This window comes from Anas acuta, chromosome 2 (assembly GCF_963932015.1).
Source record: "Anas acuta chromosome 2, bAnaAcu1.1, whole genome shotgun sequence".
Classification (NCBI taxonomy): Eukaryota; Metazoa; Chordata; class Aves; order Anseriformes; family Anatidae; genus Anas; species Anas acuta.
The window spans coordinates 155,514,010-155,531,846 of NC_088980.1; the positions used below are offsets into that span (position 1 = coordinate 155,514,010).

The 17,837-nt window shown below is 43.2% G+C and overlaps 1 protein-coding gene across 3 annotated transcripts in view; it reads right to left on the reverse strand.

Moving 5' to 3' along the window:
• The window catches only part of TSNARE1 (t-SNARE domain containing 1), a 454,966-nt gene that overhangs the window by 297,225 nt on the left and 139,904 nt on the right, over positions 1-17,837 (reverse strand). For all 3 annotated transcript variants that reach the window (XM_068672755.1, XM_068672754.1, XM_068672756.1), the window contains 2 exons: positions 8,849-8,926; positions 1,602-1,671 (listed from right to left, as the gene is read on the reverse strand). In XM_068672755.1, coding sequence (XP_068528856.1) covers positions 1,602-1,671; positions 8,849-8,926 — 148 coding nt within the window. The remainder of the gene's footprint in view (positions 1-1,601; positions 1,672-8,848; positions 8,927-17,837) is intronic.

A 17,837-nucleotide genomic window follows, 5' to 3' on the forward strand; every position in this document is an offset into this window, starting at 1 on the left:
TTAAGACAGGAGAAAACAATGGGATGATGGAGGGGAAGACAGCTGCTGGTCCTCCTCTGCTGGGCACCCTGCAACTGTTCGGTCTGGAGATGCAACAAGGAAAATAGGAGAAATCAAGAGAAACCTTCTATAAAGCCTGGGGAAAGGGGATAGATCAGGATAGTGGAAGCAGAGAGCTGGAGGAATTCTAGGGCTGATGACGGGGACAAGGAAGCATGGTTAAAATAAAAATATGCTGCATTTAGCTACCTGGACAATTAATGATAATTCCAAGATCCAAAATAATCGTTGCAATTAGTGCCTTATGGATCTATTTATGTAACTGCTCAGGAAAGAAGAAAATTATCTAGCCATGTTTTTGAAGCGCTCTGAGGAGCCAAGGAATTGATTCTTAAATAAAAAAGAAGTAGTTTAGGAGCATAAGCACAATAGATGCTCTGGGTGATCGAAAGCTATCCTTGGTAAAAGATCTCCATTAGTTACAAGGGCAGTTTATGCTACAAATAATTTTGTACATGTAAACATCTTTCCTGATTACATTGATCTCCACAGGCTGACTCTTTACTCTTACATCCTCTCCAATCTCCTAAAATTAGATCCAAATCTTCTGACTATTATTACTATTACTATTTTTAATCCTCCAGTTTGCAAAACAGTGTATATGTGAATTAGGGCAGATCTGAGGCACAGATGAAAGCAGTGGAATGGAGAGAGGGAAGAGACTGCAAACCAGTCTGAGAGATTATACTGCGTCGAGAAGGCAACTCAAGCACATCAGGCACTTCTAAGGAGAATAATGCCAATATAAAGAAATAGAAACCAAATTCTCCCTTCCGTTCACAGCTGAACCTCACTAGGAAATGCAATCCTATATACAAAACCAGAACCACATCCTAACTACTTGATTTTTGTATGCAGGCTGCATGAAGGGAAGCAGCTTTAATAAATTGTGCTACATTTGGAAAAGCCATTTTAATTCTCTAATTAGCATGCATACAATGAAAACTAACTGTGCGTGTTTGTGTATACACATATCCAGAAGAGAGTTTAATGAACTGTATCTATTGCAAGTGAAACTGAAGTTTCATCTTCTCTGTGCTGTACCGTGTGATGCTGTGATGCAAGTTTCAATACCACAGCACACTTTTCTGCCTATAAAATATCTTCTTGCTGGAAGGAAGGAAGGAAGGAAGGAAGGAAGGAAGGAAGGAAGGAAGGAAGGAAGGAAGGAAGGAAGGAAGGAAGGAAGGAAGGAAGGAAGGAAGGAAGGAAGGAAAAGAGCTACACAAGCATCCAAGTCTGGCTTCACATCAAAAAACAATAAAATAAACAACACATACACAACCACAAAAAAGGGTCTTTCACCGTAGGCTATCATTTTCTGTTATCTACCTACCATTCTCCACCACCTGAAACCAGCACAAGCGAAACTTTATAGGATCAATACATGTCTTACCATCATTAATCACCAACAGAAAGGAGCAAAATGAAGTAAGCCTGACAAAAAAAGTGTCCAGCTATAAAAAAGGACAGGAAAAAAGGTGAGAAAAATGAAAAGGCTGGGACAAAGAGAGATCTGTAGCAATTCAAAAGAGACTCACAGTCCATCCTGCAGCTCTTGAGTATCGTTTGAGGTCCCCAGGGATCGAAGGCTTCTTTCCAGAGAGGTCACTGTCAACAGCAGAGAAAGAAAGATAAACAAGCAGCACACCTTTTCAAATAAAAAATAATGGATTTTCATTTGTTTGTCTTTTAATTTGTTTCCTTTCAAAACAACATAATGAAGTAGTGTTTAAACAGGTACCTTGTGACACAAAGGGGCCATCAGGCAATGCCCGCTACCCCAAAATGGATAAATTGGGTCCCTAGGATGCAGCAATGGAGATTCCACAGATGCTGTGGCATGACAGGACATGACAGCATAGCTGTGAATTGCTCCAAATGGACATTAAGAGCCTGAACTTTATCAGCCATTCTAGTATCTTCTAACTCATTGTTCAAGACTTTAACAGTCAAAATCTTTTCTTTAAGCTCAGATGAAGTGTGGTATTTTACTATGATTATCTCATGTGCTTGAGCTGGAGAGCTTCTTGGGCTTTTCCATCAAGAGAGAAGAATGTTCTACCCTAAGTGATCCTAAGCTGGAAACATGGTTTGTTTCGCAATACAAAATAACTTCATATTTAAGAAATACATACAGGTTTGTGTGTATTCACTGCCACATATTCATTCTCAGATTAACAGAAGATCATTACGTTTGGACTTAGCATGTCAGGTATGCAAAACACTTCAAGACCTTCAGTAATGAAAGATGCTAAATGAATGAGATTATTTCTATTTACATGTGGGGTTTTCTCAGGAGGCTTCCAGCTGTAAAAAAAAAACTGATGACCAGTTATCAGCTACACTTCAATATTTAAGGAAGGAAAAAAATATATATATTAGAAACATATCTCAGCTATTCCAGTTGAAATTTAAGATATCCTGTTTTAATGATTAAAGTCTTGGTCTCGGTCTACAGCTTTGAACAAATCACTCAACTATTTTTTTCCATTGACAGACAAAACTGAATCCCCTCTTTTCTTCTGGGCTTCTGTGAGTTGACACAAAAAGCCACAAAAAGAGATAAAAACAACTTAATGTGCTTGGACATGGTATTCAAAGAAGCTTGAATACCACCACATATTTTCACCTTGCTTACTACGCTGCTAGATCTTAACAGCAGATCTCAGTACAGAGCTTGGCAGCTCAGTAAGATAAAGCCTTAAGGAACTGTCTACACTTGAGCTCATAATTATTATCCTTTGCTGGATGCACGATGTTTTAAGGAATAAATTGAGAGTTTTCACTAATAGCCATTTGCTTCTCTAGTTTAACAGCATTGATCCTGCAAAGATCTCACAGATATGATACTCTCTCATTCTGCTCCTCAATCCTAACAACTCAATCTCCCATGGAAATTGTCCATTTCTAAGACAATACTAAAAATACTTCCAGGCCCAGCAGCTCTTCAGGGCGCTGCAGAGCACGATGCTTGCTCGAATGTCCTTGGAGAACAGAGAGTGAGTTAAGGTAGCAGAAGCACTTTGTACGTTGAATTTCTAGGAACACGTTAACGTCATGTGTGCAGCTCAAGGAGGGAGAAGAGCAGCTACAGCATCCAGGCACCCTTCTAACCTGAGCTGCAAAACCAAGGCTATCCAAAGTGAAGGACTCTCTTCCAGCTCTTCCTAGAAATGAACACAGGCTTGAGGGAAGACAGATCTGATAGGCGGGTGCTTCTTTGCAAGAGCAGTATGGACCTTTGCTGCTGCCTGCTTCGGAGAAGAATGGAGGAGGAAGCAGTTTTCTTTTTGCACTAAAATGTTCAAAACTTGCACGCAGAAAAATCTGAGGCAGGATTGCAAAAGAGGAACAAAGCACTCATTGGTGAGGTGAGAAAATGACTCAGGTTTAAGTCCCCATCCTAAAATTTGATCTAATATTTTAACTCCAGTGTAATATATTAACACATATACATAAAGGTAAGCTATCCCTATAGGACAAGATATGTGCTGTGGAACACACAAGATGTTGGCATTTGATATGGCTTTTACATGGGAAATAGCACAACTGAGACGCAAACTTGAGCTGGACCTCAGGGGACTGAGCTCTTTTGTATTTTGGGACAGGCCTACCTTGCTTTGGATAAGAAGAGCTCTACTGAAATCTGCATGGCTCTTGTTGTGGAAAGTCCCCCCAGTTTACCAGTTCTGACCATTCGAGCTATCAAAGAAGCAAAATGTCAAGTTATGATGGAGTGATGCTGTGAAGCTGGTGCTAAAACAGACATCTTACTTAAAAATCCTTGTACACTTAACATTAAAAAGGCATATGCTAGTCTTCCAAGATGAGGCATCCACAGAGATCACTGCTGTTGGATCTGCACTGATTTACATAAACTGAAAGTTTGGCACCACTTGTCTACGCCATCGCAATCCTTAAAATCAATGGGGGATGAGAAACCATCCCTAGATGGCAACGGAGACTTTATCACACCTGGGGGATGCTGAAAAATCCTTTGCTCAGCCTCTCAGATCAGGGTAATGGGACTGCGCCTGGCACCAGCCTGTCACGGGGAGTCATTAATGAGCAAGTAACAGGAATTAGAGAGGGAAGAGACCCATTGGAGCACTCAGGTTCTCCATCTGGCCAGAACAGGTCTGATTCCTGCAGTATATCCTCCAGCGATCAGCCCTTTAGACACGATGCGCCAACCTAGCTCCGTTTACGAGTGTTATTTATTTTACTTATTTATAAGGCATTTACTGAGAGGCAGCTAAAAGCCATGCTCTGACAGAAATGCAAAACCTTCATAAAAATGAGTAGAAAAAAAGCCATCAACCAGTCAAACTCACCTAGTACCTGAGCTGCTTTTTGTGTGTGTGTGTGTGTGTTTTTTCCCACCCAAGTGGAAAAATCAACTAAAGAAGGAAACGTTAAACTCAACTAAAGAAGGAAACGTTAAACTCAAAGAAACCAAATCCTTATCAAACTTCCCTATGCTCAACAGAGACAGTCCCCAAAGAGCTAGAGACAGAAAGCAGATGCAAAGAATAGGTAAAAGTTCCCTCTACCCCTTGACACTTTTTTAAGAGATGGGTTAAAAAAAGTCCCTAAGCTCATGAACTGGCAGAAGAATGATCCAGTGGCACATAAACAGAACCAACGATCCTGGCTATGGCTTTTATTCAACACAAAAGGAAGATTTCCATATCCACAGCAGAAAAGGGGAGCGGGAGGCATTTATATGTGAGATCTGCCAAGATTACCTCAGAGCCGCAGAGATTCCCCTTGGTCAGGAGCCAAGTCCTCAACCGCCAAATATGAATTTAAATCACCCCAAAGACTTAGGCTTCAGCAAAAAGTTAGGAGAGCAAGAAGGAACAAGACATGCAGCATGTACTATTTTTGTAGTGACACCAAACAAAAATCAGCGGTGATTTAAAATCCCAGCATAGAGTTGATTTCTTGTTTCATTAAGAATACTCATTCTTCAAAGATAGAAAAAATGCAGCTGCCCACAACCTTGCATTTTGGAAATTCAAACAACAGAGGCATAGCACGGGGAGCTCATGGCACCTTTAGCATCTCAAAGGGGAGAGGAGCATTTCTGGTGCCTGTTTTGGTCTCCAAATGCAGTGGAGGACTTGGGAAGCCTCTAGGAGGCTGGGGTAAGGCAGGAAAAGAAGGAAAAAGGGAGCTGTAACTGGATTTATGCAACCCAGAAGGGCATTCAACACACCATGCCCGGAGCAACAGGAGCACCAAGCATCATCTGGTGAGCATCTGCAATGCTGCCACCTGCTCCTTGATCAGCCCCTTGCATGGTGGTGCACACACAGCTCTGACTTTTGCTACAAGCTCGGACACGGAGTTTGCTGGGCTGGCTGAAGAGACCATATGGTACAGCTGTGCAAGGCTGGAGGGATCTTGGGCATCCTTTCCCGTTTTATAAACCTACAAAGTTCTCCATCTAGGGTGGATTGGCTTTGCAAAAATTTGAGCAGCACAGCCAGCTTATGAAGAAGCCACACACAAGTTGAAGCAAACTGACTTCAGCAGACTGAAATAATCTGGGCGGTGAACAGAGCAACAACAGCATAGTATCTTATGGGCATTTTCTTAACCTAAAAGCACTTTAAAAAACATTATAAATTCATAGATTCATAGATTTTAAAGGCCAGAGAGAGCAATTCTGATTATCCAGTCTGATTTCCTACCATAAAATTTTGCCCCATCACTCCTACCCTGAGGCTGTAGATTGTAGCTGGACTCCAGTATCTCTTACAAAAAGGCATCTGAATCTTGATTTAAAGGTTTGAAGTCGCACCAAATCCATCACGTCCCTTCAATAAGCAGTTCTAATGGCTAGTTATCCTCATACAGAAAGATTGAATTTGTCTAGCTTTGACTCCTATCTCCTGATCTCATTATGTGTGAGGATGTTAGATTAATGAGCCCTACGCAATCTATTTGAAGTCTTTCTTCCCACAGAGGTACTTACAGACCACGATCGAGTCCTCTCAAACGTCTCAAACAGAAGTTCGGATGGCATGCATTTTAAAGTGTGATTCGCAGACTTCAAACAGTTTTCTTAGCTCTTCTCTGTACCCTCTCCAATTTTGCAGAATAGTATAAGTATAGGTGCTGTCATTACCTGCTTCGGAGAGCACTTGGTGCAGGCACCTCTAACAGAAAGCGCGTCTTCGTGCACTCTGTACCGTCTTAAAAGGAGAAGCAAAGACCACCAGAAAGTGCTCAAAACAGAATTGAGGGGACAAATGCAATTATTAAAAAGAATACAAATGTAAATTGGATCGTGGCATTTCAAGAAAGGATGCACCGCTCATCTTAAAGGCTTCTCAGCGCAAACTCCACTAGGGGAGGAATTGCAGCACGGACATGCCTAACCTGGTTAGCTGGAGTATTAATAGCACTCGTAGCCTCAAGCAGGTTGCAAAATTTCATGCTGAGCCCTGAAATAGCCAGCAGCTGAAGTACCGCTGCCATTCAACATTGCCATTGTGTCCAGGTAGCACGTAGCGCTGGAAGAAGAAAGACTGGTGCTAATTAAGGTGTTTCTGTATGTAATAAAATGGTCATACCCTATCCATAAGCCGAGTACCAGTAAGCACAGCTGGGAGCTTCAAGCTGCCACAGCAGCCTCAAGTCCAGGTCACAACACTGGAGGTTTCCCAAGGAAAAGCTCGGGTAAAAAGACCTCTGAGACCTGGTAGACACAGAGTAGAACATCAAGCAGCAATGTGGCCTTCTGGCAAAGAAGCCCAATGGTATCTTGGGCTGCATTACAAGGTCGAGGGAGGTGATGCTTCCCCTCTGCTCAGCCCTGGGGAGGTCACTTCTGCAGGACATCATTCTACTTCATCCCAAGTCCCATCAGTGCTCTCCAGCATTACAGAGGATACATATAAGTGAAACCCCAAGGTGACTTGCAATGGCTGAATTTCTCAACTTGTGCTCTTTGAAGAATGTTGCCAAACTTCTACCCGAGCAGTTTTCCAGAAGGCTATAAATAACGTGTTTTAATCTACTGCTTGTTCAGTGTATCAATCAGTTACTCTTCTTAAAAATAACAACCACTAAAAAAAAAAAAAAAAGAAAAAGAAAAAAGGGAACATGAAGTGTCCATTTCCCATTTTGTTTTTGTCCCATTCAGAATCATCTTATATGTGAGACTTTGACAAACCACTGAAGAATCATAGACTCGTGGAGGTTGAAGGGGATCTCCGGAGGTCTCTAATCTAACGTTTTGCTCAAAGAAAGTCCACTTGAAAGCAAGATCTTTTTCCAGCTCTGAATATCTCAAAGGATAGAGATCCCACAGCCTCTCTGGGCTCCCATTTGAGCCAGGTGGCCAGAACTGTTTCCATCATATTGAATGTCATATATTTCAGATTGTGCACATTGCCTCTGGTCCTTCCACCACGAACATCCGATAGTTCTGGCTTCACCTTCTCTACAGTCTCATATTGGGTAATTACAGACAAGAGCAGGATCACTGTTAATTCCTGTTCAACTTGTGGTTCACCACTACTCCCAGGACTTTTCTTCATAACAGCTTTATAGCAAGACAGCACCCATCCTGTCCTCTTGCACGGGATTATTCCATCCAAACACATAAGAGAAGGTGTCAAGAATTATTTTTCTTATGATTTTACAGCCAACTGAGCACCTGAATACCTTCACGGGGCCACCTGGTTTCTGGCCTTCAACTTCACCCTCTGGGATACAGGAGAGCAGTAACATCTGTGTTGCAGGAGGTCCTCAAGCTCTGACCCAAGGTGAAGACGATTGTCAAAAGCAAACTCAAACTTATCCATTCCTTGTAGTCATAGAAATCTCTGCGCTTGAATTTGCCTGGCAGATGGAGGCATGACTGCTCTGCAGCATGCAAGAATCCTGATAGACAAAAGATGACTGCATTTCAGATCTGCTTCCCATCCTTCTTCAAGCAAGGATTCCTTGTTAGAAAGACAGGGACCTTTCCCCAGGACACATGGGGAGAATTACAACAAACAGGAGGCCCTGAGATCCTTGCTTTACACCCAGCCCAGTGCAATGTCTCACCAGATCCCCTTAGACACAGATCAGACCACATGGAGAAGCTGGCCAGGTAATTCACAACATCATGAATTTAAATCCTTGTCTGGCAGTGGTGTATTTTAGAACTGCGATGTTATGGCATTAACAGCTATTCAGCAATGTTCCTTTATAGCTACCTGCAAAATACGGCTCTAGATCCCACCCCAACAAGGCGCTGATGAGCCAGAGCACACCTCCAAAGGAGGGAAGCATTCTGCACCTCCAGTGTCCAGGGAGACACGAGCAGGAATAGCATCGTTGCTCCATCTACAGAGTGAAGAATAACAGAAGAGTTTTGGTGCTGGTGTTTTTATAAGGGAGATGGATGTTTTGCAGGCTCGTGTGACAGGCTCTGAACACAGTAGTGCTGCAACACATTAGAAAATGAGTCTGGCTTGTTCCACCTTTCTGCGCTCTAACTCCCCATTGTAACAGATGACACAATTAAAAATAGAAAAGGATGTGGTCTCAGTAAGAATCGGAATATATCTGTGCCTGCTTAATGCAACATATGGTGGAATATTTTTACATCTTATAAAGAACTGTGTATTGGACATGTGCTGGTGCTCGTGAGATGCAGCAGCAAGAAAACTGCATTAATATTTGCTCCCTGACAACAGGAGCTGTCATACGCCGCGTACACGCACAGGAGTCATCAGCAGGACAGCACACAATCGACTAGGAAACCTTTCATTATACGCACCATTGGAGTTAATTCGGAAGACGTTGGCTGAAGTCTCCTGAAATAGTTCCTGCAGTTCGCTGGGATCAATCTGGGTGGCTGCAAAGACAAAAAGGGAGAGACCTGTTAATAGTGGAGACTACCATCACTTTGAAGGGGGGCTCCCCTCCCAGAAGAGCCTCCGAATTTGGACACCCAGCTGAGCACCTTTACGATAGAGCTGTCACCAAAATGCTATATTTTGTATACACACAGGTTGCAGCAACGGTGATGTGCTGTCATACTCCACGGAGAAAATGGGCAACACCAACACCTACAAAGGATTTCCAGGATTTTCTCCTGGAAAGCAAAATAATATTTGCTCACTGCGGTGTTGCTTCAGGAAGAAGAGAATTGGTGAAGGTCCCTGTCCTGTCCCAGCAGTGCTGTGCAAACCCACAGCAGCCCGAAGTGTTCCCTACTCAGCTGAAAGATGTAACAAAGCACTGAATCGAAACTCCTGCATGCTCTCTTTCGTTAAAACACTTATTAACCATTAATTCATTGCTGTGGGCTCCTCCTCATTGGAAATTTAGGCCAGCTAGGGGGTCGGATGTAGCCTTACACAGCGTGTGATCACTGATCACAGGCAGATACCCACTGCATCCCCGTTTCCATCAGGCAGCAAAGGTGACACTGAGATACAGCAGATAAGGTTTACACGGATCGAGGCAGCCTCTGCAGGAATTATCGGCAATTGGAATAGAAACGATCTCTGCTCATTTACCAAGTGGGCATGCCAGAGCTGCAAATGAATGAGAAACTGCAACTTCATCCCCAGAGAAGGAGAGATGCAAGGTTGGACTGGGCTGTACCACAGAGAAAGGACACGTCGCTTAAATAAACCTTCAACAAGGGTTAGGGTTTTGGTTGGCAACAGTCCCCAGAGACAGACTCATTTCCCCTTTAGCGCCAGCATTACGGCAGCAGCTGTGCAGATTTTCCCAGGTTTTGCCCCATTCTGCCTCCCACCTGGGTCAGCTTTTGTGGGTTTCCTAGAAACTGCTCTACCTGCAACCTTGGCCAAGGCCAAAGCACCGTAGGGTTTGTCCCCCTGACATTGAAATAGTTACAGCACGGAGCTGCAGCAGTACAGACACTCAGACAGGAGCTGTTATTCATGTTTTCAAGTCAGCAGACTGCAATCACAACATATTCTGCATCCCCTACCCAAATTCCTCTATGCTGTTAAAACACTGCACTCCCAGCCTGCGTTTGGAAGAGCAGAAAGCCAAGGATGGGGCAAGGCAAAACCCCACAAATCTCAATCTGAACGAAAAGCCCTCCCGATGCCCTGCTTAGGGTGGCCCTGAGGACGTCCCCCAAGACTTCAGGACAAGCCTCATGTTCAATCTGGGCATCCAGGGGGTTTCCCACTGCTTCTCACCCACCTCACCCACAGCAATCCTTGTACGAGACAATTCAGCCTTGTCCCAGCCATAAATAAAGTCCTGGCTCGGTCTGTCAGGTTGACACAAACCCAGGGCATTAAATGGTGTTTAATCAAAGTGCACAGGGTCTCGTTGCCAGAGATTTTCCCACTCTTCTCCTTCCACACTTCCTCCTAAATCAGTTGTCCCAGACACTCCTCTCCACTGCTTCATGTATCGGGCTACAGAACAAGAAATTAGCTTGGGCTTGTCTGTCCCCCAGGAATTTCACTTGTTACTAACAAGATCCAGCTTTCATTAAATCACTGGGAAAAAAGCAGCACAGGAAAAGGTTTTAGATCTTTACAGGCTGCACTGACCCTGCTTTCAGGAGGCTTTGCTTGAATTTTTCAACAAAATTTAAATTTCTGGGTTAGTAATAGGGGAGGACGGGCACGTGGTGGCCAGGACAAGGTTTCAGGGTGGCATTTCCAGTTTTGTGTAGTGATCCATGAGTTTTGTGATAGAGGTTCTTTGGATGGGTTCTTTTTGGGGGGAGAAAAAATAGTTTATGTGCTTTTTTCCATGTTGCTGATTGGAGCTCCAGATGAGCCACCATGCAACCAAGTCAGGGTTGTAAATTCCTCCAAATCCCCAGTTTCAAGCACCCAGCGAGGCACAGAATTACACTAAGCACCCCCCAAAATTAGCCTGCCCCAACCGCCCAGAAATTCAGGGGCTGATCTGGCAGAGCAGGATTCACCCCATTTCCCCTGCATGGCCACGGAGAGACCAATTTGCTCATCCTCTACCACATTTCCCTAATGGAAGAGAGGCAAAATAGGACTGGACAATGCATGAGGATCATATTCTAAGGACGTGGAAATATTAAACATTTTAAGCCTCAGCAGGATGATATTTATTTTGGCTGGATGCATGAGGACCAAGAGGTGAAGAACTTCGCCTTCCAAGGCTTAAAGTCTCAATCCATAAATATCCAGCAGAGAGACACACCTCACCTCCAAATGACAAACAAACATGAACTAAATTAAAAATAAATAATTAAAATAAAATAATGGATGCAAACTTTGGCCAGAATTTCCAAACACTTTGAAAATGTAATGCTCAGAGAATTGCTTGTCTAACAAAACTGCACAGAATCTGGCTTACCAGATCTTCTGTATTTCCCTGCACCTGGACTTTTATTTCGTGTTGGAATATGGTGCCAGCTCTGTTTTTCTTTTTCTTTTTTTTTTTTTTCTTTTTTTTTTTTTCAGGAAAGATAAGAAAATAGTAGCAGGGATGTTGTTTTACACTGCTGCTGCAATTTCGAGCTTCCACACGTCGAGCAGAAATGTTGTAACTATTCATGGAGGATTCAGCAGTCCAAGCAGACAAGCAAAACAATTTAAAAACAGCAGCAGAAAGCAAAGCAAAAATGCATCTGTACTGCCAAGCTAAGTGAAGACATATCAAGGCTGTGAAAGAAAGTGAATGTGAGGCACATTTGTGTCTAATAAAAAATTAAATGTCTTCGACTGCATAAAGGGACTGCTAAAATATTACGATTCCCTGAGAAGGAGCACGAGGTTGCTGATACGCAGTAAATACTTTCCATGCCCTGACGCTAATAGAGGTCGGCACCACAATTGGGGAAAGGTGACTTTTAATTACACCGTGGGTCCTGAAAGCCATGAGGAGCTTGCAGTGGAAATGTTACAGAATCCCGCATCCAAATTGCTTCTCCTCTGTTTCCTTAATTGCCAAAACCACTTTTATAACTTCCCAGTGTTTTCCTCATTTGCTTTTCCAGCAGAATCCCCTTGGCGAGGGACAGGACAAGACAATTTCCTGTGCTACCAACTCCACCTCCTCCCCACCTAGCAAACAGTGACAAACTGATGCATTTATTTCAGCTGCTAAAGAAGCAGCAGCCAACGATGGCATTTCTGAAATATTCCTACTATTTTGTAGGAAACTAGTCCAAAATAAACACTGGGAGAACATACACACCAGCAAATAAGAGAGAGTTGGGGAGAAAGATTGTATTTTAGTGTTAGCTGGCTCCCCAGCTCTGTTTTGGACCAGCCTTTGCCAAGACAAACTCTGGAGCTGTTTGGGGCACAGTTTATCACAGAGATTGCTTCTCTGGGCAAAAGCAGTGAGACTGAACCAAATTTGCCTCTGGATGTGCTGTGCCATTGGGATTACCTGCTCTGTGCAGCTTGCAGCCTGACCCCTGTGATACCTCTTGCACTTTGGGCTGAACAAAACAAAACAAAACAAAACAAAAAAGAAAAAATAAGAAACAAAGGAGACATACATCTCAAATACCCTTGCAAGCCTCAGACATTTTTGCGACTCTTATTCTAGAGACCACAAAATTCCACATTCCAATGCAATTACAATCCTCAACCAGTACCTAAATCATCACCTCCAGGGGATACTAAGCATGAGAACCAGAGGGATGGAGGTAGGTGATCAGGTTGGTGCTCGGACCAGAATATAAGCAGGGGGCTCCTTGCTCTTGGTTTGCTTCCCCCGTCCTGCTCTGGAGGAAGAAAATGCTGCTGCTGCTGCATGTGGGCATCCTTGGGGCTCTCAGGCTCTTGGACAAGCAGCCATTTGCTTCAAACACCATTGAAAGCAGTTCTTGCAGAGAAGGTATCTGATTGAGCTGGAGAGCAGAAATGTTTTTTGGTTCCTCTGCAAAGCCTGAGCAGGCTTATTGGGTTTTGCCTCTACTGATCTGGATATAATTAATGTCCGAAGGGGACAGCTGGAGGTGCAGGACAACACGCTTGGCAAAGGTATATACAGGAACATCCTTGTGCATAATGCTAATGAAAACTGCCCATGTTCCCCACGTTAATCTTCCTTGCCTATTAATTATTTCACACTAATTTGAAGCTCCTAATGGCTTTTCTGCAGCCAGGTGAAGTCAATTGCCTCCATGATCTGAATTTTGTAGCAAACCCAAAATAAGTCAAGAGTTGCAGAAAGGAAGAGACAATAGTTGAAGCAACTCCGATAAAAAGGGAGAAGAGAAAAAACAAGACAAGCATTCAATCTTTCTGCTTACAGCACTAAATGAGGCTGCAGAACTCAGCACCTCGGGTTCAATGCAAATATCCCCAGTGCACCACTGTGAGCTATGTGTGTCTCTGCAACATAAAACATGGTCACAGATTTCCTGCATCTTTGCTCATCTGAAAGATTTAACTCAAGCTGTAACACCAGCTTTTGCTGGGAAAAACCTTTCAGCAGAAAATTACCTGGTAGCCAAACTCCCTTTCTATGCTGTGAAACTCCTACAAGGAGAAAAGTGCCGGCAGGGAGCAAGCTGCACGCCATGGGGTCAAACCATCCACCCCACATCCTCAATTCACCTCTACCGATAAGGATAAAAGACAAGGGGCTTCAGCTGCACTCAAACCCCATGGCTTAAGCTTTTCACAGCTTACCTTAAGACACAACTCATCTGTCAGGAACCCTGCTCCTTCCCCAGGACGAAGTGACCCATTGGAAGGCTTCAATTCCCCTCTCAAAGATGTCTCATAGCACTGACCTCAGCTATCCAAGAGAGCAACTCTTTCCTGAAGGCCACGATCTGTAAAAAGAGCCACGTGCCTTTGGCATTGGGAAATCATAGAATCACAGATTCATTAAGATTGAAAAAGACCTTCGAGATCATCTAGTCCAACTGTCACCCTACCACCAATATCACCCAATAAACCATGTCCCAAAGCACCACGTCCAACCTTTCCTTGAACACCCCCAGGGATGGTGACTCCACCACCTCCCTGGGCAACCCGTCCCAATGCCTGACTGCTCTTTCTGAGAAGAAATGTCTCCTCATTTCCAACCTGAACCTCCCCTGGTGCAACTCAAGGCCGTTCCCTATAGTCCTACCACTAGTCACTTGTGAGAAGAGGCTGAGCACCAGCTCCCCACATTTTCCTTTCAGGTAGTTGTAGAGAGGATTGACCTCAGGGGAGAGAAAATGTTCATTTTTGGCTGCTGTTCCAAGAGTGAAGGACATGCTCTAGAACAAAACGCTAAATTCACATCAAAGGATTTTTCCACAGTGATTGAAGTAAAAATGAAAAAGCAGAAAAAAAAAGATGAGGCAAAGAGCAAAGACAAAGCAGCAGCTTTTTGTGGGGAGGACAGAGAAACGGCAATGGAAGAGATGCAAGAAGTGTTGGGTGCACAGACACAAATGCCTACAGAGACCAGAAAGAGCCCTCATACAGCATCCCGCGGTCCTCCTCTCCATGGACTGTCTGGTTTTCCATTGTTCATGCCAGTCCTCAGGCTCTCGTGTTGCAAGAAGGCTCTTCTGCTCTTCAGACCCATTTCCATTTCACATACCTCATTTATCCTCGTCACCCCTGCTCGTGTAGAAACTGGCCAAAAGGCTTCAAGAAATACCAGCGTAGAAAGGATTGGCCAAGAGTGTTGGGACAAGGCTCCTTTCCTCAAGGAAAAGAGTTTAAAATAGAAAGGGAAGAGGAAGGGAATGAAAGGAGCTGCATCATGTCTAATGTTGTGAAGTTGCTCCTGGCATGCAAGCTTAGGAGGTTTTTATTTCCTCCTGTTGAAGTTTGAGCGAAATAAGTGATAAAGGGAAATGTAAGCAAAAATCACACTCATCAGGCAGCATGCTTTCCACCAGCGTTGGAAAACGTGATGCTGCTTCATGTGGAAAATGCTCTGAAGTTCTCTGCTATGGACTCATACAAAAGATTTGGATGTCCTTAGCTTGGCCCTAACACCAAGGGGGACACTGAGGAGATCACACATTTAAGAAATGGGTTAAAAACAGCGTTTGCATCAATCTTCTTCCAAACCAATTCTCATATAGTGGGGTCACTGTACTCAGGAACTCAATTACTCAATTAAGTGGGGGTCTGGGTTTGCATTGATGCTCATAAACTCCTGCTCATTTTTATGAACTTGCCTTCCTGGGTTGGCCTAATATCCCTGAATAAATAAAAGATATTTTTTTCTAAATTTCTTGGTAATTAAGCTTTACCTGAAGAAGGTATTAAGGCAAAGGCATCTCAGATGGGAGAACCCATTTCATCCCACCCATCTGAGAGGGAGATGCATTTAGGTAGTGAAGAACTTGCCTCTTGCTATTCTTCCCAAGAAAAAAATACAAAGCCAGGAAATCACCCTGCCCTCAAAGCCCTGCTTTGATGAAGTACCTTACTTACACCTTATCTCCCACCAGATAAACTAGAAGAAAAAACAGAGAGCAAATGAGACAAAAAACAACCACACTGCTTTAATAAATTATTTTTCCCTTGAATGACCTACCACATCTATAGCGAGTTGACTGGGGCAACAAAGATTTATCATTTCCAAACCAAGTTGAATGCAGGGGCTAAATGCAATGAGTCCACGAGACCAAGCAGATAAAGCAGGCAGGGAGAATCACTTCGGCTTTGAGAGGATCCCACCCAGTCATGTATTTTTATTTTTTTATTTTTTGGTGTACTCACTAAGCAAAGAGTTTCCATACATTAACCTTTCTAAACTTCTGAGGTTTGTGCTTTAGTTAACACGTCCCTAGACAAGAAACTGCAATGCACAGTGTCTCCACTACAAGGGTTCCTGGTAGAGCTAGTACATGTTAACTGGAGCTCAGTGCGGCTCTTTCTTGGAAGATCCTAGGAAAGAAAAATGCTTTCAATTATAAATACAACACATTTCTTTGAAAGTAATAATAAGCACAGAGCCTACGCCTAGGAAGAACACCAAGAAGCTCAGGAAAGAGGTTATAGAGGCCAAAGTTTCTCACGTAGGTGAGGTCTGGGTCAATGGGACCAAAACAGCAGCTTGGCTCTGGTGACACAGGAGGCATCACAAGGGAGAGGTGGGCATCCCTTGCAGAAATTAAGAGAAGATGAAGGGTGAGCAATAATGTGTAGTAACAGTCAACTTCAAAACAATGATGCAGAATGAAGACATTATCTATCTCATGCACTGCCTAGCTGAGTGAAGGGGCTGCACACGCTTTGTGCACTCCCACTTTAAACCAGTCAGGAGAGCAGGCTTTTCCTAAGCCTTTCTCCTTGGGTGCAGTATCATGCCCTGGGGTGCTCCTTGGTACTCCCATCCTCCCTGCCCTGGCATCAGGGACACGCAGCTCCATCCCCTGCAACACCAGCACCTGGTTCTCAGCAAAATGCAATCCTGGGTACCCCCAGAAGTTGTTCAGAGAGAAGGGGAAACGTTGGTTATCTTTTTCCAGCGCAATCATGGTTCAATCAGATTTGCTTTGCATTGTTGCATAGTTTTTAATTAAGAAGTTTCCATTCTTCCATTCTCTCTCTCTCTCTCATTCTTTTTTTATTTTTTTATTTATTTATTTTTTTAGCATTAGGTGCACGGCCAGTGCCAGTGTCTCCTCAGCCCTACGGCTTGCCTTCCACATCCAGCAGAGCAGGACAGACAATGCCAATGTACCAGCTTGCAGGGAGTCTGGCCATGAAGATGTGAACTCGTGCTGATGGTGTGCATCAGCAGAGCATCAGAAGCAGCATTAGGGAAAGCTTCTGGCATGAAGTGTTACTGAGAAGTTTGGATACACCATAAATGAAGAGATGTAAAGGGTGAGATGATACAGAAATGCTGGATAGAGGCTGCCTCCAGCTCACGAATACCAACAAAACTCCACAAAAAAGCCCCAACCACCCAACCAAGTTTATTACATTATGACCCTATCAGTTTATTATAATTTATGAATAGTAAATAAATAAAAAACCCACTGCCTTCTAATTCTTCAAACAAGGAAAACAGTAGAAGGAAATGTCAAAAGGTTCATGAGAACCATTACTGGAAAAAAAAAATGCTATCACTTCATGGCAGATGATGGCTAAGAGTGACGTTAAAGTGATCTGAAGGTCAGGCTGCCTTGATAGCCCCTGGGAACTTGGTGGAATTCTTGGTCCTGTTTCACCTGCTCCAATCTCCATAAAATTAATAAAGTAATTCGGAGAGCAATGGAAACTTTCCCCACAGGTATCCCTGTTTACAGAGATGCTCGTGTCCAAAGACAAGAATTAGGGAACTGTTGATTTTCTGTGATGGCTAACTGCAAAACAGACTTAAAATTGTAAGTAAGACTTTATGAAGAATAAGTACAGATTAGAATTATGCAATGGATTAAGAAGCTGCTTATTCTGGCAGAGCGTGGAATTCTGGCTTTGCTTGGACAGTTTTACAATTAAGAGTTTTCTGCCATTTTTAAACAAAGAGGAAGCAAACATTAAAGGTTTTGCATAATTCTGATGCGTTACCAAAATGTAGTTGAGGAGCTTTTAAATAAAACAAAGCACTTTGATTTATTTTTTTTTTTTTCAGTAGAGGTGGATTAGGAGAGAGTTAAAAAGATGATTCATTTTTGATTGAAATAAATCAACGTACTGGAAAATATCAATTCATTTGCAAAATTTCCCTTCCAAATCCCATTGCTTCCTGCTTTCCAAGATGGAAAGTCTAATCATGTTCCCTTCTTCATGCGCCAAAGCAGCAGCAGAACTATGCATAATGGCAGAGCCTGCCTGCATTTTTATAAGGATACCCAAATT